This window comes from Bemisia tabaci, chromosome 6 (genome assembly GCF_918797505.1).
Source record: "Bemisia tabaci chromosome 6, PGI_BMITA_v3".
Classification (NCBI taxonomy): Eukaryota; Metazoa; Arthropoda; class Insecta; order Hemiptera; family Aleyrodidae; genus Bemisia; species Bemisia tabaci.
Window position 1 is genome coordinate 692,644 of NC_092798.1, and position 22,966 is coordinate 715,609.

Here is a 22,966-nt window from a genome sequence, read left to right on the forward strand (position 1 = left end):
CAGCGATTATCAAACGGTGACCTCAACGGGCTTCAACGTTGAGTTACCAATTTAAATTTCATGTAAATCATTATGTACGATTACAGCCATCTCGACTAATCGATGAACGACTGATTCTTATCTGACGCAACACAACTGTCAAAAGCTTGATGAAAGAATATCACCGATTTTATGTTCGAAGATTTTTGACCGAAAGCTCCTGCGTCGCGGTATCCATACGTTTTCAGCTTTGTTTAATTGTTTTTGACATTCAACTATGTCCATTCATTGAACTTCGTGAATTACTCTGTACGTCTTTTGCCGAGTTTATCATTCTAGTTTCGCCTGTTGACGTTATTCGTAGTTCAGCTCGTGACAACAAGTTCCGTATTAGTCCCGCCTGTCATCTCTGCAAGCCCGGTCTTGAATCCATTTGTTTCAGGTATGAAAAACAAGTATCCAGACTTTTCCTCCGATCGGTCGAAAATCGTGGTCTAAGTCAACATCATTGGCTGGACACACGGGGTACACGCTATTTAAGCTAATCATTTAGCTATCCTTGTAACAGCAAGCATTCCCTCTGCCTCATGTTCTTTCTAGACTCTTCCTCCACCTTGCAAGCACAGGGAGAACATCATGTCTGAACCACCCGTAGATTGCCTTACAGATTATTCGTCACCTATTCATGGATTTTTTAAACTTTTGATGACTCAAGTTACCCAAACAATAGAATTAATGATTACATGGAGGTAGATTTGACATGCCGCTTGTGTAAGCGCTCATTTATGTTAAAGGGACCTGTTTCAGGTACACGCGGCTTCAACTGCGAGCACCAGGCAGTACCAAATCCAACCCTTTCAGTAAGGTGTGAATTTTTTCAAATTTGGCGAATGAGTTAGACATAGCGAAAACAAAAATTGAGGTTAGGTTAAGTCGGATTCTTACCACTCATGACGGGCCCAGGATCTCCAGGGTTTATATAAGCAAGTGGAATCATTTCAGAAATCTCTGGGTTGCAATGAGTCCAAGTACTAAGTTTAGAATGATTCATCCAGAACTGACATCTGAACTCTATTAAGATAACTCGTCCCTGTGCATGGGTGTCATCAGACTGGTTTTCACTTTATCCCTTTTACTAGTTCAAAATTAGTGTCTCGTGTTAACCTGGTTAAATAGTAACCATGTTTATAGTCTAGATTAATGAATTAGACAGAGTAAAACTTCGAGCACTTTAGGGCGAACCAAGAATTGCAACCTCGGATTCTGGCGAGGAGCTGTTGGGTCTGCGCTAAGCTTACTGGGATATTGTTCGCATTGTGTCCCTTTAGTCTTTACCTGGCGGCCCTACCCTTGTCATCATGGCCCTCAGGTAGACAAGAAATTTCCAAGCAATTTTTTTATCAGTTGTGAATTTTTCCTTTACTGCAACGGGCTCAGATTTAGCTTGCAATCGTAATGAAAAATATATGTGTAATTATACATATTTTACAGAAGATCAAAATGCTGACATCTTTTTTTCCCTAGTTTTTCTCTTTTCTCTCTTTTTATTTTTCTCTCGTTTTTTTCTCTTTTTTTTTCTTTTTTTTTAAACTAATGTGGTACGGCTTGCACCACAAAAATCTGGCCATCAAATCTGCCCATTTAATTTTCAGTAGAATACACTTGTTAGACAGTCCATTTACAGAGAAAGAGGGAACGTAATCACTTACAAAATTTTATGAGTCATCCATTCAGGAGATAAGATGATTAGTTAAGGGAACCATGGTAGGTATTATTTTTGACTGATAAGACTCAGCATCATTGTCATCTTGTTTAATTTAGATCTATGATTATGCTATGAGTAGTATGTAATAGCATATGTGTCACGTGTAGCAAAGCTTGTAACCCAAGTCCAAAAGACAGTTTATTTAGCATAAGGCTGTAAGTAAGCTGAATTAAGCCAATGATCTAGGATTTTTTATTGCCAATAAAGTGCAGATGCATTGAGCAAATATCCATTATCTTCATTAAACCTGCAGCATTGTCTTTGGACATTTTATTGTAGCATTCATTATTTGTGGCTCCCTTTAACTCTTGCACTATACTACTGTGGCAAGGAAAAACAGCGCATCAATGTGCGGTTGACAAAGAAGGTATTTATTTTAGAAAAGAGTTTTGAATATTTTTCTCCGAAATTTTCAAAATCAGTAAGTGAAAATACAAGTGAAATTCTGTGAAGATTTCATACATTATCCACAAAATTCGAACTTTTTCAATGTAAATCTGGCAACGTCTAGAATGGACTACATGCATGTAGGAACCTACATTTCCGGCTAATCGGTAAAAGCACCTATTCGCCGAGGGAAACTAATTGCATTTGAATTGTTTCTCTGGCAAAGGACAAAGCGAGTACGGAGAGTAACTCTGAAAAAACTCCAAGCAAAATTTTAGTTGCACATACTCTAAAACTTTTTTTTATTTATTTTCCCAGATTCAGGATATCCCGATGAAAATTGAAGAAAAAGATCAACATCAAAGGTTTAATTTTCTGTAGATGTGAGAAAACTGTCAAAATTGCCATACAGAATATAATTTATGATGCATTCTTTATCTTGATCAATGGTGTATTTTTGTTTTTCAACATTGTGATAACAATGAATAGCTTTACAGTGATTACATCATATTATAAATCAATGAATAACTGTTAAGATTGCAGTCTCTTTATCAGTTTTATCCTGATAATTTTGATGTAGAGAAGTAAATTTTTTTCACTTCAGGTGCTCATCACATGAAATTTGAGTGAATTTTTAATTTCTCTGTTTCAGGTTCGACATACTGTTGGTATGTTATTACAAGCGTCTTTTTCTCTTTGTGGTAGCGGTGAATGATCAAATGAAACAAGTCCTTCTCTTGCATTTATCGAATTAGATCAGCAATGGATTTTTCAATTGATTTTCATGGCGATAGTGAGCTTGTGGCCAAGCAACTTGACCCAGTAAACGAGGACTTATTTAATAGTGATTCAATAGTAGAGAAGGAACTCCAAGAAGCAATGGAGTCCTTGGCAGATGGCACTAATGCCGCCGCAGATCCTGTTGTCGATGATGTCATTTCTTCGATTCCCCTCCCTAATGGAACTGACGGTCTTGAAGATATTCTTTCCGATGAAGACTATGGTGTTGAACCAGAAGAGACAGGCAAATTCTCCAGTGAAGCATTAGCCTCTGAGGCAGCTGAAGCCCCTGAAGAAGCTGGAACCTCTGAGGAAGCTGTCGTTGAGGGTTATGAGGAGAATATCCCAGAAGAAGATACTGTACAGAACGATAATGGAACTGATAAAGCTCTAGAGTCTGAACAGGAGGTACACTCAGAGGAAAAGGCAGAAGAAGGAAAGAGCAATCTTCTTGAAGATTCTATGCTAAAAGAGCCCATAGGAGAGTTAGAGACTGAAGTGGCGAATGAACCCTCACTCAAAAAATCTCCAAGAAGCAAAAAACCAAAGGCAGACAAGTCTGCAGATGAAAGCAATGAAGAATCACCCCAGAAAGTTTCACCAAGAGCCCGAAAAAAGCCAGGTGAGTCTGACCGCGAACAAACAGATGATGATTCTAAATCCGAATCAACCTCACCAAAGAGAGTCGCTTCTAAAAGTAAGAAAGGAAATGTTCAGAAGTCTGGAGATGAAAGCAGCATAGAATCACCGCAAAAAGTTTCGCCAAGAGCCCGGAAAAAACCAGTTAAGCTCGCCAGTGCAGATGAGTCTGGGGAAGAGAGCAGTGAGCAGTCACCGCAGAAAATCTCTCAGCGGGTGCGGAAAAAACCTGAAAAGCTGGAGTATGAGGATAGCCCCAAGAAAAGCTCTAGAGAATCAGATAGTCCTGCCAAGAGGGGCAGACCGAGAAAGGAAATAACCTCCGAGTCGGATAAGGTTAGCTCTGACTCAGATGTGCCATTGTCGAGAAAGAAGAAACGGGCATTGGCTGGCAGTGACAGAGAATCTGTGTCTAGTTCTAAAACAAGCTCTATGCTTAAGAGCAGAAATGAAAAGAGGAAAAGGACCAGTGGCAGTGAAACAGATGACACCACCCATTCACCAGTCAAAAAGTCGAGCAGATTGTCTAATGGTCGCACTCGGGAAAGTAGTAGTCCGATACAATTTTTGTCTCCAGAAGAAGCCCTTGAAGTCTCACCTGTCGTTCAACTGGGTCCAAAAGTTGAAGGCACAAGTGCTTCGTTCAATGAAACTGCTAAAAGAAACGGTTCAATCTCTCCACCAAAGCCTAGCGCCACCATTAAAGCGACTAAGTCCAAAAAGAGCAAGTCCACGTCGAAAGAGGTTAGTTCATCTGTATTGAAATTTTACCTTTTGTTTTTGTTCTAATTTGAGTAGAGATGCAAATAGTTCTCAACTGTACAACCGACGGGTCAAGACCAAATTTTGGACACTGATAAGTTTTTTCTTTTTTTGGCTCCTGCAAACAATACGATTTGACAGTTCGTCCAAATATCTGAATGAAAATTTCAAATCAAATAGACTTAAAAAATCTTACTCAGTTTGTAGTAAACTTTGCAAAAACTCAGTGCATTCCAGAAAATTGTGAAGGCCTCTTCGAAAATCGCAATGGCCTTTAACTATTTGCATCCTTGAATTTGAGGTAGAAGTGTAGTTATGTAAATCATTCACCATTTTTTCAAAGGAGTTGCACCTTAAATATAGGAGGTAGAAACTTAGTGCTCATTGTACGACAGATCTTCTTATTTCTGAAGGCTCAAACATAATCTTACTAATTGACGCATACAAATTTCAATTTTATCTGAATGTCTTGCAAGGACATCTCTCAAGATGTTCCTCAACCCTCAATCTGTGGAGACATGCCTCAGATGTGAGTGATATCCTATCAGCCCCAAAAAAAAAGTGTTGCGAAAAATCTCAAAAAAAGGTAGACTCGAGTCTTGTAGAAGGCTGTTTTCTGAACTCCGAGTCATGACAGTTCCCTCTCGGTAATTTTTTATCACAAACAAGGAAGCGGTAAAAATGGGATATTTAAGTAAGGAGAGAAGTGAAAATGACCATCACATGAAAACAAGAAAAATTCTTACAAAATGCATACTACAAGAGTTTTTAAATTTGTAATTTTTTTTTTTTTTGGGGGGGGGGGTAATTTTTTTTAATTTGACTTGTATCAAGCCATTTTATCTTTCAGGCTAATGTACCAATTTCTAATAAAAAAAAATAATAATAATAGAAGCAAAGAAAAGATGAATGCTCCAACATCCAAAACACATTAGGAGTATATTGAAACTGGTACATGTGACTTATCAAGATTTTTTAGATTTCAAGTTTTCGTGCAGTCCTTTTTTTATTTGATTGTTTACATCAATATGTTACGCTTTTGAAACTTTGAAATATGTTCATGCCTATTTTCTGTCTACATTTTTTCCAATAGACTGGTGTATATTCATGCCAGCAAGAAAAAACTGCTCTATGCCATAAATGCTGCGATTTTCTCATAAATCGATTTTGTTAAGTGTTGTGTGCGCACTGAATGGGAATCAGGGTCAAATATTTTTAATACCCTAAAGCATGTAATGTGTCGAAATGGATGTGTCACATGATTTTAAAATATTTGGTGTCAAGTTGAGCACACGATTTTTTTAAATTGCAAGAGGTAGGCATTTCATAAATTAGAACTAATTTTGGAGTGACCTTCCTTGTCCATAAAGCAAGTTTGATCACGTTTTCAAACTTACAAACTGATCTAATGATGTTTAAAAAAAGAGAAAGCAATCCCTTATTATTTCCTGTGCCCTCTTGTACCTTTAGATTTTTACTAAACGCTGTTTTTCTGGTGTTTTCAGGTTGAATTACCCTTAGACAAGAACGACAAGCTCATAGAGAAACTGAAGGGTTACGTTTCGATGTCTGGTCACAGAATCCAGAACTACAAAAATTTTTGGCAAGACTGCCCCACAAGACAGATGAAAATCAACAAACTGAAAAAATTTCTGATAGAGCATGGAGTGAAAGTTGAAGGTAAGATTTTGAATCCTAAGTTTGTGTGTTAAGACAGGGACGAGTTCTATAGGACGCCGTTCTGTTGTGAGCGGGTGATTGCAGCGCATTCTCGCGTAGGATCCTAGTCAACTCAGAGGATCCTTCCCCCCGAACCTCGACTCATCCATCGCCCGCTCCAAAAGTGAGGTTAAGCCGGAGATTGAAAAATAACACATACGGCGGCTGAATTCTTGAAAAATAAGTATATTTTTGGCGTTTTTTCGACCCCTTTCGACAAGGAAGGGCTCGCCGCATGTAGTAGTACGGTGAAAAATTCGATTTTTTGCAGTTATACGCGATCCTACGGATTTTAATGAAGTCCAACAACTGATAACAGCAGTGAGTTGCGAGGATCCTACGCGAGATAGCAGCACTAGTACCTGCTCACGAATTTTTACATTGACTCTTACGGGAGTCCAGGGTCCTATAGAACTGGTCCCTGGTTAAGATTAAGTAGAAAAACTCACCTTTTTTTTTTTTTTTTTTTTTTTTTTTTTTTTTTTTTTTTGTATTTCCTGGTGAGATTCTTGGATGTCCCCTCGAAGGAGCATCTTTCACAGCCCCTTTTTTGTTTCACAATCAACACAACCCATCGATTTCTGGAAATACATGGGTGTTACTCTCATTTCTAAAATGAAAAAAATTTAATGATTCATATCATTCAATGTCCCTCTGCTATGAAACAAAATTGTGGACTTATCAGGACTAGAGAAAGCTGTTGCTCAGAAATTAATCTGTTTGTTTCAAAGGAAACGTTTCAAAAGCAGGATGTGTTTCTTTCCATCATAAATCCATTCCTGTAGAGTTGTTTTTGTCCCCTGAAATTTATGGAAATTGATTGAACGTTCAGCTTACAATCGTAGCTAAGTGGAGCAAAAATAAAAGGAGGAGAGAATCAACTAAAGTTTGTGAAGCACTGGTGTTCTTAGTTTGTTCTTAACAATAAATGGATCCATTACGATTGCAGAAATTCTTTTGTTTTCGGCTCCAATTAATAATTCCTATGACGTGAAATTAACTTGGAAACTAGTCTAAAAGTTGTTTCACAATCGTGGGTCTGGATCACTCAAATGAAAGAATGAGAAGGCTTTGGATAGCTTAAACTTCTATATCAGGTTTTCTAGAATTTGTTACCTGTCCTCTGTGGGTGTTCTTATACATGATTTATACGTTTATACCTAAAAATTATACTCACAACCAGCACTACAAGTCAAAACGTTTCATATCGTAATAATCAGTTATTCATCTGCATTGGAGATTTTCCCCAAAGTTCACGTTAGCCTTGGCTACTCAGTTCTTTCAACTAAAGTGAACCGCAATAGTTAACATCTTGTTTCATTATCAATGCTAAGAAAAATTACTCAGCAAATATTTTGCATTAACAGAATTTTCTTCAACACAACCACTTTGACTATGTAGAAATCCAGATTATTTTCTGAGCACTTCATTTCTTTCTCTGTAGTAATCATACACTTTCTCAGAGCATGATAACCACCAGCTTGTTGCAAAATAATAATTCTTCTCCGTAATTTGTTTTTTCGTATTTGCTATTCATCACCAGTTGATGTCTCTGTAGCTAGAAAAGTTTAATAGCTGCTAAGCTTACGATTCAGAAACACATCAGTTTGTTTTCTCCTGTAGTTGCTACTTCATGTTTTTTTTATGTCTGAGCATGGCAAATTGCATGAGGTTGTATGCACGCAAAAGCCTGAGTTTCATGTTTTCACTAATAATCTTAATGAGTCAGTCTAGCCTTAAGAGGGATTAAATAAAGCTTCGAAGGAAAACCCATCCCCTTTTTCTGAAACACTTTTTATCCATTCAATGTCAAATGTATAGAATTTGTATAACGCTTTTATGAAAACATCAAGAGATTATTTTCAGCAGGAAAAAATAGAAATTAGGACAATCTTGGTTTTCATCAGCAAGTGTTGCAAAGACCTTTTTAGATAAAGGAGGTGGGGTGTTTCTAAAATCTCTAATTCAATCATGATGTGTTATGATGAAATCATTCTATATTTCTGGACTCAAACTATAGGTTTGTGGTTCAAATGGCATTTTTGGTCACTTTTTTTAGAACTGTTGAGCGACGAAAAATTGTTTTTCTTACTTTTGATTTAACTTGCAAACAGTCAATTTTTAGGAATGAGGCAAATGGAACAATTGGCAAAACTGACTCATAAAACTGCACCATCACATCTTATCTTCCTCATGCACATTGTCTTTCTGTTCAATTTTATTCTGAGGCAAACCAGAAGGGGACACAAAAAAATTGTCAAAAAATTAGATAGAAGTTCAGAAGTTCATTGCCCATTTTTTTCAAAAACCTCTTGATGAGATTCCCATGAATTTCTAGAGGCACTAAAATTCTAAGTTTTTACCAAAAATCTTCATTACCTACTTCAATAATTATTTATGGGTCAAAATCTATGCAATCTAGAATAGCAAACTTCTCTTCAATTTTTCTGTTCCCTGCGGTATGTTCTCATCCTGTCTCACAAATAAAATGACATGTTTCTAGCTCTTGACGAGGAAGACACAAGTGATAACGGGAAAAAATCCCGTAGAGAAAAAAGTTCCCCTGAAGAAAAAATAACTGAAGTGAAAAAGGTACCAATTACAGAAGAGGACCAAGTAGGATTCATCAAAATTGAAGTGCTGCGCGGTCAAACCCAAAGTGCTATTCATTCCACGCTGGCTAAAGTTTGTGGGGAATTGGCCTTGCCAACAAGCCAAATCTCTACAATCATTCGAAGTTTTAAAAGAGGTAAGGTCTTCAGCCTAACCAGTTTCGGCTTCCATAATTGAATTGGTTTCTAAGTCTGTTGCTCTGTTTTAGAGTTACTTGCAATTTTTATGTTGTTATCATCTTTAGAAAAGTGAGTTGAAAGAAGTAAAACAGAAGAGAAGAAGATAATGGACATTTTTGGGGAAATTCATATCATGGCTCACACATTTTTTTAAGAAACGTTGTGGAAATATTTGAAACTGAGCAGAGGACTGGGTTTTTTCTCACAAAATAGATTCTGTCCAGAAATTAAACCGAGAAATGCACAGTATTATTCTGTCAAAATCAGCAAAGTCCGTGTCAAAAATCCAGAAAATTCTGCAGTTTTTTTTCCCTCTCTCTCCAAGTGGAGAGACGGTAACCTTTGTCTATTGTACTCTCTGAAAATTTTCATCATTCTTTCAAGACCAAATCTCCAACAGTCGCAATGTGAAAGTATTTATATTTTATGAAATTCAAATTCTCCCTCGGGAAAAAACTGAAAAATACAGAATGAACTTTAACAGATACTTTTCAACATAGAGGTATAATTAATCTGTCTGGTATGATAGGAATAGCAATAGCTAACAATCAGTAATCTTTTATACATTCACAAGAGCAAAAATATCTCATTTTTTTTAAAAAAAAAATAAATCCTTCTTTGACCTGAACACTGCCTGTCCTGCGAAAAATGGCTTGAAGTGTTTTTTTTTTCTCTTTTGGAAAAAATTCTAGGTTTAATAATTCTCCAACTCAGCTACATGCTTTCAAAATACACATTTTCAAATCGGCTTCATTAAAAATTGGATCTAAAATTTCAAAAATCACTTCTAATCCTTAAAAATACCATAACTTATTTGATATGAAATGAGACAAAAACAACTTAAGTACGCAAGCACCTTGGAGTAGCTTGTATGTACATGTACCATGCAAGAGATTGGCCAATGCTTCCAATGAACACAATCGGTTTGAAAATCCAGCCAAACCTAAATTACGAAATCATTTCATTTTCTGAGATGTATTCGCGTTTGAATATCTTTCTCCAGCAGAGGCCAACAAAAATTTCGATGCAATCTCAGATTTCTGCTCCGATACTGAGCTATGTTTCCTCTAATATTCTTTGTTTCCTCTCTTCACAGAAATCCAGTGATCGTCTGCTTCATTTATCAGGTAAAATAATTATAATTATAATTTTCTATCATATTTTGTATGTGTATGACTATGATAAATGATGATTGTAAATTACTTTAAGGGGTTTTGTGAAGTCTTCAGGATGCTTTTGTTTCCTCTTTCCTTCTTTGTATCCTTTCACTTTTTCATGTAATCTTTTTCTCGTCTCATCTTTCTTCATCTCATCAGTTAAATTCATGCAATTTCATTTTTCCTCTGTCCTCAATTATATGCTGATAAGAAGAAATAAAACCTCAGCCTTTTAGATAGTTCTAGAGTGTTTGAGTGTTAAAATTTTATATTCATGACAAGAATTACTCATGAAATGGATCACTAGACAAGGTCTTAAGAAAAGCGAAATCTACCATGTTTTTTCTTCAAAATCTTACAGAGAAAACAATTCACACCCAGGAAAGTTTTGAAATCAACTCTTGGGCCAGATAGTATCAAGTCTTTTGAACGCAGATTAAATGGAAGTGCGACGAAACAAATGACGTCATTTGTATTTTTGCCGTATGTATTTTTTGCCAATGCCATTTTATTTTTGCCAAAGCTGATAGAAAAAACTTACATCTTGTTGAAGGGTTGATTTTAGACTCCCTGTTGTGTCATTCGTTTTCTCTGTGGAATTTTGAAGAGTAAACACGTAGCATTTTGCTTAAATTCTTATCTTGTCTCGAGGCCCATTGAAACAATAGCTTACGCTTCAAAATCTTTTGATCAGTTCTTGCCTTTAATTGATCTCTCTCTCTCTCTCTTTTTTAACAGGTATTATACAATATACAAATATAAAACAATGAAGATGATCAGACTTAAAAGCTAGTCTTAATACATTTGATCGTATCATCATAGAACTTGGAGGAAAGCACTTTTGTGAAACGGGAATTGATCTCATAACAGCCTAAGTTGATATTACCACGAGAAACAGATAAAATTCCTCCAAATTTTTGCAAAAATGTTTTTTTCATTAACGTTCCATTTTCACAGGACGCTCGGTGCCTTGCACAATGCGCCTACAAATCAGGCTTCTGTTCTTAAAAACTAGGAGTGTCAACAAAACCCGCTGCGCATTGCTGAAGCAATGATAATGCAATATGCGTGCATATTTTAAAAATCATTTTGGTCCTTAAAGTGTGGATGGCTATCAAAAATTAGGTTTACCAGCCAAAATGCCCCTTAAAATTTTACTCTGAAGTGAAAATACTTGTTTTCACTCAGTGGAACTGATCGTTACCAGAGCTCAGTGGCATCTCCAACTTATTTTTATTTTTTTCTTATGCACCCTAGTGAATTTTTGAAAAATAACATCATATGCAATTTTTTATGTTTCAGGAAGATGGAATAATAAAAAGGTGATAAAAGCAATAAAGAAAAAAAAACTTGCTGATGAAGTTGCAGCATTAAACTGCAATGTCATCATATCAAAGGGTAAGCACAGTGTTTCATTTGATACTACATATTTGTATGATAATCGAGACACATGATCAAAATTAAATGAACAACTTTTTAGAAGATTTTAAAGTGACGAGTTAGTATTTAAAAGTTTAATTCGAATTTCGTAAGGCTGTTTAAAAAAAGTTAACCTGAGTTGCAAAAAGTTCTCAGCTTACCCATTTTGAAACAATTTTTTCTTTAATTCTTTTTTTTCATCCTAAGTTTTGTTCTTGCTAGGTTTGATTTCTCCTAAAAACATTATGGACCCAGCACCATTCTGTTAGTTACGGGATGCAGGCCTTATTTTTGATGTTTTTCCTCTTGAAGAGAAAGTTTACTAGTGTGAGGCCTTGCGCTGTGTTATCATTTTCTAGGAAAAATTTGACTTCTATACGATGCTTTCAATGGGGAAAAATCAGAATGCTCCGCTAGAATGGTAGTGCTACTCCTGTCATTTGAGTTCAAGAAATGATGAAAATTTTGAATGTAAAATTCAGGACTCGTTGTGACCATGGATGGCCAGTTTTTCAATCCTCAGTACATTTAGCTTTGAGTTAAAGGATTTCTCAGACTGTATCTAAACTCAAATTTCTGTTAGAATTTGATGAAACCGAGAATTCTCTCGAATGAGACTGGTATCATCATATCTGACCGAATTAATAACAAAAAACCAAAACGCAGAATTCTCAGAATTTTACGCTTGTCAACTACTCTGATATCATGAAAATGTGCCATATGAATTTTTGAGAGTTGTCAAATTTCCTCCGATACAATGTTCATTTTTAAGGAGGTTCATGAATATTTCCTCTTGAAATTTTCAGATAGCTCAGATCTGATTTTGTTTAAATTTCTCCAAAAAATTGAAGCAAACTCTTCACCACTTTCCCTGAAAATTAATATTTTATTGGAGGAAATTAGGCAATGCCTGAAGGCTTATACGGCATTTCCCCTGAACACAACAGTACAGCGTGCAATGAGCTAAGCACTGCAGTTCTTGTTTTATCTTCAAAATTTGATGCAAAACACATTGAACACATCAAAAACTTTCAAAATCAACCTTGTAAGTGAGGAATTCCGTAGTTTACATTATAAACTGTAAATTCGAATTTCTCCTGTGCAAAAAAAACACAGTGAATGTAGGCCACATTAGACATTGAATACCTGGCAAATACCTAAAGCCTGGTTTCACACACATTTTCTTCCATTTCTGATAAAGACACGTACCTTTAATCTTGTCAAAAAAAGTTATTACACCGGAAAATCTTACCATCGTAAAATAAACGGAAATTAGTTCAGTGCTGGATTTGACTCAAGTAGACTCTGGTTTTTAAGTCAGTGAGAAGCGTGCATTAACGTTGGCAAGAACACTTATTTTCTTCTTATGAGTTGAATCTAGTATAAGTCAATGTGTCAATCGTATTCTAAGAAAGTTTCAATGAGTGTACTGCCGTGCTCAGGAAAAACGCTGTATGATCATTCGAGAGTTGTCAAATTTCCCTCTATAAAACATAAATTTTTGACAACATTCATGCATAATTTTTCTTGAAATTATCAGATATATTAGATCAAATTGTGTACAAAATTGTCTGAAAACTTTGGAAAATAATCTTCGCAATTTTACCAGTAAATTTGGTTTTTATCAGAGGAAACTTGGCAACGTCTGAAGGCTCATAGGGCGTTCTTCCTTAGCACGGTAGTGTACATTTACTGCTGTGCTTCATTTTGTAGGCTGTCTCATGATCCATTACTTAAGTTCATCTTCAGAGAGAAAGCTAGAGAAGCATCCAGTACCTTACCGGGCAAAAAAACCATGCTAAAGAATACTTTAGTTAAAACATAAGTAAAAATCAGATTGGGACTTTTAGCATGAGGTAGTCCCTGTCATGCCATACTTTGATTTTAATCTCTTGAATAATTTCTGTTTCATCACAGGTCGTTCTCTACGAACCAGACGGTCATTCTGGGATCTGTCAGAGCCAGAGGACAGGAGCCTCAACTCTTCTAGTCCCCCAGCCTCAGAACAAAAGTTAATGATAGGTATAGATAGTGTTTCTAATGATTCTAATCTAAACATTAAACGTAAGAAAAGCAGTGCAATGATATCAAGTGAAAGTTCAAATTCTTTGACTGAAAAGAGACAAAAGAAGGTTGTCAAAAAGAAAAGAGAAGTTTCTCCTGAATATTCTGATGAAGAAACCCTTCTTTCCGCAGCTAGTGGATCCATGAAGCAAGGAAAAGCAATCTATATTGATTCTGACTCTGAGTCTGATACGCAAGTCAAACGTAGACTTTTTGTAGGAGGAAACAATTCTAATCAGTCAGAAGAAGAGGCTGAATCTGAGGAAGTATCAATTAAAAGAGATACCGAAACGGAAATAGAATCAGCACAAGAGGGGGACAAAAAATTAAAGTCTACCAAGAAAACCAAAAGAAGGAACAAACCACTCGAATGCTTAGCTCCAAAATCGCAGACAAAGAAAAACTCAGATGAAAGTGAGAAAATGGAATCGAAAGATTCTGAAACCCGCTTGAATAAAAAGATCAAGTCAAATACATCTGAGAAACTTGAAGACTCAGCCTCAGATTTTGATTCAGGATCAGAATCTCGGATGAAGTCTCAGAAAAAAAGTAAAGTGAAAAGGCAAAGTTCAAAAACTGTTTCAAAAGTACTTTCAAACCCAAACAAACAGTTGAATAAAGTAAAAAAACCAAATGGCACTGAATCTTGTTCAGAATCTGAGAGTAGCGATTCGGACTCCATGCCTATTGCCAAGATGAAGCCCAAGAAGTTAGGAAAAAAGGCAGAATCTGTTGATAGTGACTCAGACTCTATGCCTATCGCCAAGATCAAGTCTAAGATGCTGAAAGCTATTAATAGCGGTTCAGATTTCATGTCTGTTGCAGAAGTAAAGACTAAGAAGCTGAAGAAAAGACAAGAAATTATTGATAGTGATTCTGGTTTGATGCACAAAGCGGAAATCAAGTTGAAGAAGCGTACAAAGAAACCAAAAACCATTGATAATGATTCAGATTCTATGTCCATTGCGAAAATTAAGGCAAAGAAGCTGGAAACTATTGATAGTGCTTCCAACACCATGTCTATTAAAAATAAGTTCAAGAAACTCAAAAAGAAATCAGAAACCATTGACACTGATTCTGATTCTGATTCTATGTCTATCGCAGAAATCAAGTCAAAGAAGGAGAAAAATATTTATAGTTATTCAGACTCTATGTCTACTGCAGATTTAAAGTCCAGAAAACTTAAAAAGAAACCAGAAACCGTTGATAGTGATTCTGATTCTGACTCCCAGTCACTAGCAAAAATCAAGTCAAAGAAGCTGAACAAGAAACCTGAGGCATTTGTCGTAAGACCTAGTGCCCATAGTACTGCAAAAGCTAAAGTGCAACACAGGAAGAAAAAACCAAAAAACAATGATTCAGACTCTGATGTCAAATCTAAGAAAGAGAACAGTCCAATGTCTACAGATAGTGATTCAGACTCTATGTCTATTGCAGATATTAGAACCAAGAAACTTAAAAAGAAACCAGAAGTACCTGCGGAAGATTCTGATGCTTGTGACACCTCAAAGGTTAAAGCAAAAGAAGGACGGAAAGAACCAAGGAAATCGTACATAAATTCTGATATTAAATCCAATAGAAAGGAAAACGCAACCTGCAGTGACTCTGAGTCCGACAAAGAGTCTGATTTCGATAGTAGTCAAACCTCTCAAAGTAGCCGGACCAAGAAAAGAAAAAGACGCAAAGACTTAGACTCAACACTGTCAGATGTGGAAGTCAAATTGACTCACATATTTACAGGAGAGTTTGAAACTGTCTCAGGGACTAAAAACAAATCTGCCGAAAATTCTTTGAAAAAAAGACGAGTTGAAGTGACTTCCGATGAAAATTGTTCAACAGATAAGATTTCTGCTGATTCAAAAGCTCACGGAAAAGTTGATTCTGCAGCTAAAATTTCCCCTGCAAAAAAGTTTAGCCATGAGTCAGATTCAAAACCCAAGGAAGATGAAGAATTTCGACTGCAATTAGAAGATACCTCCGAGGACACTCTGTCAGAAGCTTGCGACACCAAATCAGTGGTAGCTGCCCTGTCAACCTCATGTACGAAGGAAAACAGAGTTCGCCAAAGCACTCCTCAAAAAAACCGGCCCAAATCTAAGACAGAAGAAAGCAGCGCTAAAAAACAAAATGTTCTTCATGATGTTTTATCGAGTAAAAACATTCAGGACATTTTACATGAATCTTTCTCTGAGTTTGACGAGAATGGTGAAGAGCTTGAGGATTTTGAAACCTAGATTTATTTCACTTCTATTTACAACCAGTTTTTTGCCAAACTAGTCAAAGTGTAATAATTAGCTACTTGGTTAAAATCACATCAACTCATAATTTTCTCGTATTTTTGTCTATTTGTTCCCTCTTACTGTACCCATTAAATGTCAATTTCTTGTAAGTACTTTCAAGAGTCTACATCTTTTATTTTTATTGTTTATTTAGGGATTAAGAATTCTCTCCCAGTGTCTTCAAATATTAACCGTATCTTTTTCTTTATTTATTCTTAAATTCAATAATAGCATCTTTATTGCTCTGTATTTAATCTTATTCCTTGAAGTTTATTTTCAAATCTATAAAATTTTCTCAGTCGCAAGTTTTCCCTCTCTTGAACATTTTCAATTTATAACCAACATTTATCCTTATTTTAGTATCCATTATTTCTCGTACAGAGCATGCTTGCTAAACATCCTTGCTTGGTTGATAAGCAATGAGCAGCTTTTCACTTTTAATTTTAGATTAAGCTAGATTCATGAAGGAAACACTTGCTTTGATTATTTGCATATTGTTTATTTTAAGTAAGATTTGGAGTGTTTATCAACGGTGGTTTAAATTGCTCTTAGCATTCAGATCGCCCCACAGAGGAAAAGCTTTATAAGAAACTCTCAAGAGCTATTGGTCGAAGTTTTGGTAAAAAATAGTCTTTATTGTTCATGGTCGACTTTCATTTTCACGTTGGGAATTTTTTTGTCCTCTACTCTCATTTCAAAGTTTGAACCAGCATCAAAGGTCGTTTTTGGACTCTAATTTCACAAAGTAACTCCTAGTGAATCTAAAAATTAAACAAATTGATTCTATCATATAAATATCTTTTCATCAGATGCCCTCATGTTGTTAGGTTGTTAAATAGAAATCATGACCGTTAGGTTAAATCATTGAAATGGCTTTTTGCCTTCAGATATTTTGCAAGTGTAATACATTGTACCAATAATTGTAATCACCTGGAACTCAGAGTAGATCTCTTTACCTGTAAATTTATAAGTTTTCCTTTTTGTTTAAGAATTTGTATTTTATTATGTATATGTATGTAAATTTCATGAGCTTCAAGAGAGATGTTCTTTCATTTCTGAGACCTTTCCCGATATGATACGTTTTTCTTTGATTATTTCTCATCACAATGATATTTTAATGAGTTCTTGTTTTTTTTATTACTTTTAAGGTTATTATTTCAGGATTTTTAAAGTTTCTTACCAACCTGCGTTCATTACAAGCGGAAAGACATTGCTACAACTTTATTTTTGAAATCTTGCTGTAAGGACGTTTTTGTGTCCATTTTGCTGGGCAAGTTGAAGAGAAATTTCAAAAGTAATATCGCTGTTCATTTACCAATTTTGCACATTTTACTCAGAAAACTGGAGGATTGGTTTCAGAGCAAAACACAAAAATAGGGTAACCAAGGCTGAGGTAAAATAGATGACATTATGCCTTGGATTTTTTAAGGATAGCATCGGCCCCTATTTCAACCAGGATACTTAAAATAATGGAATAAAAGAGACGAAAATCAAAACTTGAATTTATCAGAAACCTTGATTCTGGGTTTTATTTTAAGTTACTTCTGTTACATTATTTTCAGTTTTCTAGTCTTCGAAAGGATGGTACCATACTTAACATTCCAGGCATATTGTTATTTGTTATGCCTCTTCTGTAACTACCCACATTTTTTGGTTTTGTTGAGCTTTCAAGCTATTTTGCAATGTGCTTTCAGTTTTTTTATTACTAACTTAGAGGCGAATAATCAAGACAGACTTTTTCTCTCTCTTCTTCTGAGTGTATCCCTTGTCTTTAATCTTCTTCATCTCGTTTTTTTTTTTTAAGTTAGAGAGAGTCCTCTAATGAAATGCAACATTCTCACCAGAACGATGATTGTTAAATTTTAGTAAGGGAAGAGCTGGAAGTTGTATATTGATGCACCTTTTAAAAATCCATACCATAGAAATCCTTCATCTTGCCAAGGAAAAAATTTCCAGCAGTACTTTCTTGTAAAGCAATCGACAACAAGGGTAGAGAATTTCATCCAGCAATGTACAATTCCATGGGTGGATCTTGGTACGTAGCATGGGCAATGCGAAGGTTAGATAAACGGAGCAATGTGTTTTCTAACGTTTGAGCAATTAAAAACTAAATTATTCTTTGTAAAATGTTTTATTTGAGTCAGTATCATGCCCTGAAAATGTAACATTAGCTAGCTGTAATTAAAGTTAAAACCAAATGCTGCATGTTACCTTACGTGTTATCTTGTCTGCAAATTAATAGATTTTGAAATCTTATGATTTTGATAATGTTATTACTAGTTCGATTATTTACATCAGTAAGAGTTCAGTAAAATCACCGGAATTGTATCAAGAGTACACTCAAATGTAAAAGGAGTTACTCAAAGCCTCCTAGCACTTTAACTTTGAAAATAAACTAATGGAGTGAATAACATATAATTTTCCCTACACATCAAAAGTGTTCGATTGGTTTTTTTTTTTTTTTTTTTTTTTTTTTTTTTTTTTTTTTTTGGCTCAGAAAATATTATTAATTGCTTTTACTTTGAATGACTTATCTTTCAATCTCTTGTACTACATTTCTTACAACTTGTTTATTTGCTTCACTTTTCAATGTTGTAATTTTTTATTGCTCCCACTTTTTGAGCCCATTCTTTTTATTTCTTATGTGAACTTTATTTTGCTCCAACAATTTTTTTTTTGGAGAAAATTATAAGTTTTCATCAGTTTTCGTTGCATTTTGCTCAGTTTAATCTAACAAATAGACACTTTGGCCCAGCTTTGCAGTGAAATAAGTTTAAGTAGGCAATAACTCAGCTACCGCACAAATATATATACATAAGTCTGTCGATTTAATTGTTAATAATATTCGATTCTTCCTCTGAATTTTGCATCATATTTAGGTTACTGCAGTACCTGTAATTCATTTAGTGTAATTATTAAGAGCAGGTTAATTATCTTAAATAAGATAGGCTCGTTATCTCAATCTCTCAATTGTACTTAAAGCTTAGAACCTCGATTTCTTAATCATAAAGTATAACCAGACTTACAGCAATGTAGCTCTTCCATGCGTTAGAAATTTACAGATTAAATTCTTTTTTTTTTTCTCTTTTTTTTAAGTAAAATAATCACTAGAAAAACGATTGTGCAAATGGTGTTATCTGAAATGAACTTTCTAGCTGTAAAAACAGCTCTTAAAATTGAGACTGCAAGGGTATCCAATATCCATCGCGGCTACACTGAGAGTCCTCTGCTCTATCTAGAACTGGGGGTAAAAAAGAAGAGACAAATGTCACATCCAAAAATTGCACCATTGAACAGATATTTACATGCCAACCAATGGGCCAACTGATGATTGATGCATCCAGACTGTGTGACTTTTGTCTCTTCTTTTCTTTCCCCAGTTCTAGTCAAACTCTCAATACACAGATAGGGAGCAAAATTATTAGCAGGGCTGCCTTTTTGAGACTATGAGGCTGGAACCAAAGCAACCCTGCCAATGTATTTGCTCCCTATCAGTGCATAAAGAGTTTGAATAGATATAGAGATGGAATCTCAGCGTAGCAAAGGGACACCCTCCATTAGGTATGTTCTCTACTTTAAGAGATTTCTTTGGGCTTGAGAGTCAGTTTCACAGAAGAGCAGTGGTACCATCGTGTTTCTAGCGAAATAAAATCGCAAATCCCTAACGCTTATGAGAACCCCCTTCCAGAACTTGAATAATGGAGTGTGACTGATGGTCCTATAATTTTCGTCTAAAAAATTCGCAAAACACAGCCTTGCTCATGTCTGGTTTATTTCATCAAACTTCTTGGTATGGTACAAACGTTGTGGCCAGCGAAGAATTCTCTAACATTTTTTTCCCTGTGTTTAAGATGTCTGATACTCCTGGATTCTTAGGCCCTCTAATTTAGTATGTTAAGAAAGTTGAGGTATAACTTCATTTCATTTCTGAAACCTAGCAAAATTTTAAGATTATGTGCAGCGTTATGTTTAGGGTAAGCAATTTCATGACAATTATACTTTGTTTTTCTGGAAAGATTTTAGTTCAAATTTAGTGTAATTTTTTGTTATTCAAGAAGGTATTTCTGGAATCTAGGAGGTTTGAAACATACCTAATATTACCTCTAGAATTAATTGATTTCACTACCTAGAGCTCTGGATCTTCTTGGTGACACCTTTGTCTGCTCTTTGAGATTTTGCTATCGCTCTGATCCCTCTTTGAAGGAATATTCTCCCATCAGAGTGAATGTATGTAATGTATGTATGTAAATATTTTTTATCAAGGTGAATAAATGTAAAAGTTCTGTTTTTTCTTAAAGAGTGTTTTATTTGTTTCTCATTCATTTAACAGATTCAGTCACATGTTTGTTTAAGACCACTGGTTACCATATCGACGGTGAAAGTCGGCAATCACATAACTCGGTTTGCGACGTTGCAGACTTCCTGTCATACTTCATTTTTTAAATGGAAAACTACTCAACGGCAATTCTTTAAAACTGTCATGATTTTTCTTCTCAATGCGAAGAAAATTCTGCAAAAACTTCAAGAAATAATATCAATTTGTTCTCCTTTAAAAAAATGACGCACCTAGAGGCGGAGATTTTCAGACACCGCAAACGAGTTATGTGATTGCCGACTTTCACCGTCGATATGATAATACCATTCAGGGATGCAAAATCTCTACAATCCCTCGATCCTAGGATTGCAGGCTTGGGGTGCCCACTGGTCGGAAATAGTGTGGACCGTGATAGATCCGGCACCAAAATATTACGAATTTTCAACGATTAAAGCGCGCACTGTAGTGAACGCGCAATGCGTGTAGTATTCTTACAGTCTAGTAGGCGCTAATAAAGGCACTTTTACGAAAAGTGTCCTATTTCAGTCACGAACTTGGAGAGTAGTTTTAAGATGTGTGTTCAAAAATCTCACATTTTACCTAATCTTATGGCAAGTAAGTGTTTTGAAGGAATTCTGACAGCTAAAATTGTGTAAATCGATGCATTAAGCTTCAGTTTCAGCTTTTACTAGGTACTTAAAATGTGACGGCTGTCACCGTCATGATTGTCAGGTTTGCAATGTTTACAGCCTCATAACTTTTTTTTGATCTGATAAACAGTTTCAATTTTGGTGATGATTGCATCAAAAATACTTCCAGTCGAATAAACAATTAATTCTGTTTTTTAAAAAAAAGAAAGAAGGCGTCTTCCACGCGACTATTTGCCCAAAATATGCTGTCCTGAAGTTACGACGTCACAATCGTCACAGATGTTTTTGTTGGTCAAAATCATAGACATGAAGACGAAGCACTCGTATCTAGTAAGACGGGGGAGGGTGAGAAGTGAAGCCGCCCTTGCGCTCTGTGCTTGTGTGAGTGTGTAAATAATTGCGGGAGCCCATGACGGCAAGCGGAAATTTAATTGAAGTTTTCCTCTTGATTTTTCCACATTTTTTGCTCTAAAGTAGTTTTAAATGTCTAAAACGAAGAAATCAATAAAGTTGGGAGAACGACTTTTTATAATAAACCTACTTTGACTCAGCAGAGTCGGTAACAAGCGAGGATCTCAGATAAAGTTAATTTTTCTGTTGCTCATGGTGGTTCCGCCGCGCGCTGGTTCAAACAAGCCGTCACAGTCCCAGATGATCATTACTCCCAAACGAGGTAAATCGGTCGATGACAGACCTCAAATAATTTGAAGCTAAAAAAAAAATACACGTGGGTAAGAGAAGTAAGGAAAAATCAACCTAGAACACTTTGTATCCGCAATTTTATTCCGTTGCCGCTCTTTATTTGAATTTCAAAATTGTCCCGATTTTGCCGCCAATCCTCTGTAGCCAATTGGATAGGTGGCTTCATTCTTTCTTCTAGCGCTCCGTCTTTACGTCTTTGGACAAAACGGGCGCTAGGGGCAGTGGAAATGGCTACAAAATGTTCCATCCCGTTGAGTGAAGTTTTCACATTAAAATATGATCGTACAGCAGTCACTGCCGGAATTAAGAGAATTCTGGAAGGATGTAAAACACAAATTTACTCCATTGAACCTTCTTGTGGGTCGCGATTTTTATTTTTGAAGCTTGTAATATTCTGAAAAATCTTTGTATCCACTTTATAGTTCTTACTACCAATTGCACGTATACCGGCTTTAGAGATTGTACTTTATTGCGGTGGAGTATACTCGCCGTTTTTTTTTTTTTTTTTTTTTTAAATTTGTTACGACCGTCACACCGCATAGGATATTTTGTGTTTAAAAAGAAGTGGGGATAAGGCCCGATGAAAAAAGGTACCATAATAAAGGTTTAAGCTTGATACCATACTTGACCAGGGAAACAAACCCTCGATCCAAAATGATCAAGTTGAATTCTTAGTTTTGGGAAGATCGAATTGGACAGTTTTCATAGAATGGCCCATATGAGGACCTTTCCGACCGAACAGCTTATACCCATGTTAACGTTGCTAAGTTTATGCATACATGCAACTGTTAATTAGAGAGCTGCAAGCTTTGTTCTGAAATTCGCCTCAAATGTTCTTACTTTTTTCCTGAATACATCGGCAGAGAATTTTATAATGTGTGTGATTTCGGATTTTTGTTAGAAAAGGAAAGGTTGCGGCATCAGCGACGTTGACATGGGTACCTATAAGCTGTTTTGTCGCAAAGGTCCTCGTGTGCGTTTCACGCCGACCAGCGATCGTACCGGGTTTGGCGTAATGTGTGAAGTATTCCTGCAGTCTTGTAGGCGCTCATATGCTCTCGCGCTGACCATGACCGACGACCGCACTATGCGTTTTGCGCAATGCGTGAAGTATTTCTGCAGACTTGTAGGCGCTAATATCCGGCGGCCGCACTGTGTTTGGCGAGATTAGTAACGATGATACAGCATCAGATTTGAAAGGAACTGTAGAAACAGAGGAGATGCGAGATGCCTGGTATGCAAAAAAGTGAGACAAAGAAGGAGATATGCAACTCAGAATCGTGCGCATGGCAGCGTCAATAATCAAAGAGGAAATCATTTTAAAAACAAACAAAACCGATTATTGTTACCCTGATTCCTTTTCATATTAAAGGAAGTAGGGTAATAATAATTGGAATTATTGTAAGGAATTAAAGAAACGCTTCTAGAATCCCTTACTATATTTTTCAATAATGTGATCACGAACGAATAAAAGGTGATGAAAGCTCATGGAGAAGAAAATCGGAAGTGATTTCATATAATAGGTATATTATGACTGGCCTCTCTCAACTTATATTC

General features: G+C 35.9%; 1 protein-coding gene across 2 annotated transcripts; it reads left to right on the forward strand.

The window, feature by feature from the left end:
- The first annotated feature begins 141 nt into the window (after window positions 1-141).
- On the forward strand, window positions 142-20,039 carry LOC109033852 (uncharacterized). 2 transcript variants are annotated; one of them, XM_019046670.2, is made up of 5 exons: window positions 142-421; window positions 2,784-4,294; window positions 5,818-5,992; window positions 11,283-11,378; window positions 13,317-20,039. In XM_019046670.2, the coding sequence occupies exons 2-5, from the start codon at window positions 2,894-2,896 to the stop codon at window positions 15,695-15,697; spliced, it is 4,053 nt and encodes a 1,350-aa protein (XP_018902215.2). In that variant the 5' UTR covers window positions 142-421; window positions 2,784-2,893; the 3' UTR covers window positions 15,698-20,039. The 2 variants fall into 2 exon arrangements, with proteins under 2 accessions (XP_018902215.2, XP_072158092.1); XM_072301991.1 differs by lacking the exon at window positions 142-421 and adding an exon at window positions 1,588-2,111.
- The last annotated feature ends 2,927 nt before the right edge of the window (window positions 20,040-22,966 follow it).

What these genes read in the sequence shown, in the direction of transcription:
- LOC109033852 (XM_019046670.2), top strand. Translation starts at nt 2,894, where the DNA reads ATGGATTTTTCAATTGATTTTCATGGCGATAGTGAGCTTGTGGCCAAG. An exon ending in GCATGGAGTGAAAGTTGAAG is followed by an intron (nt 5,993 to 11,282) that starts GTAAGATTTTGA and finishes TTTATGTTTCAG; the next exon opens with GAAGATGGAATAATAAAAAG. An exon ending in CAATGTCATCATATCAAAGG is followed by an intron (nt 11,379 to 13,316) that starts GTAAGCACAGTG and finishes GTTTCATCACAG; the next exon opens with GTCGTTCTCTACGAACCAGA.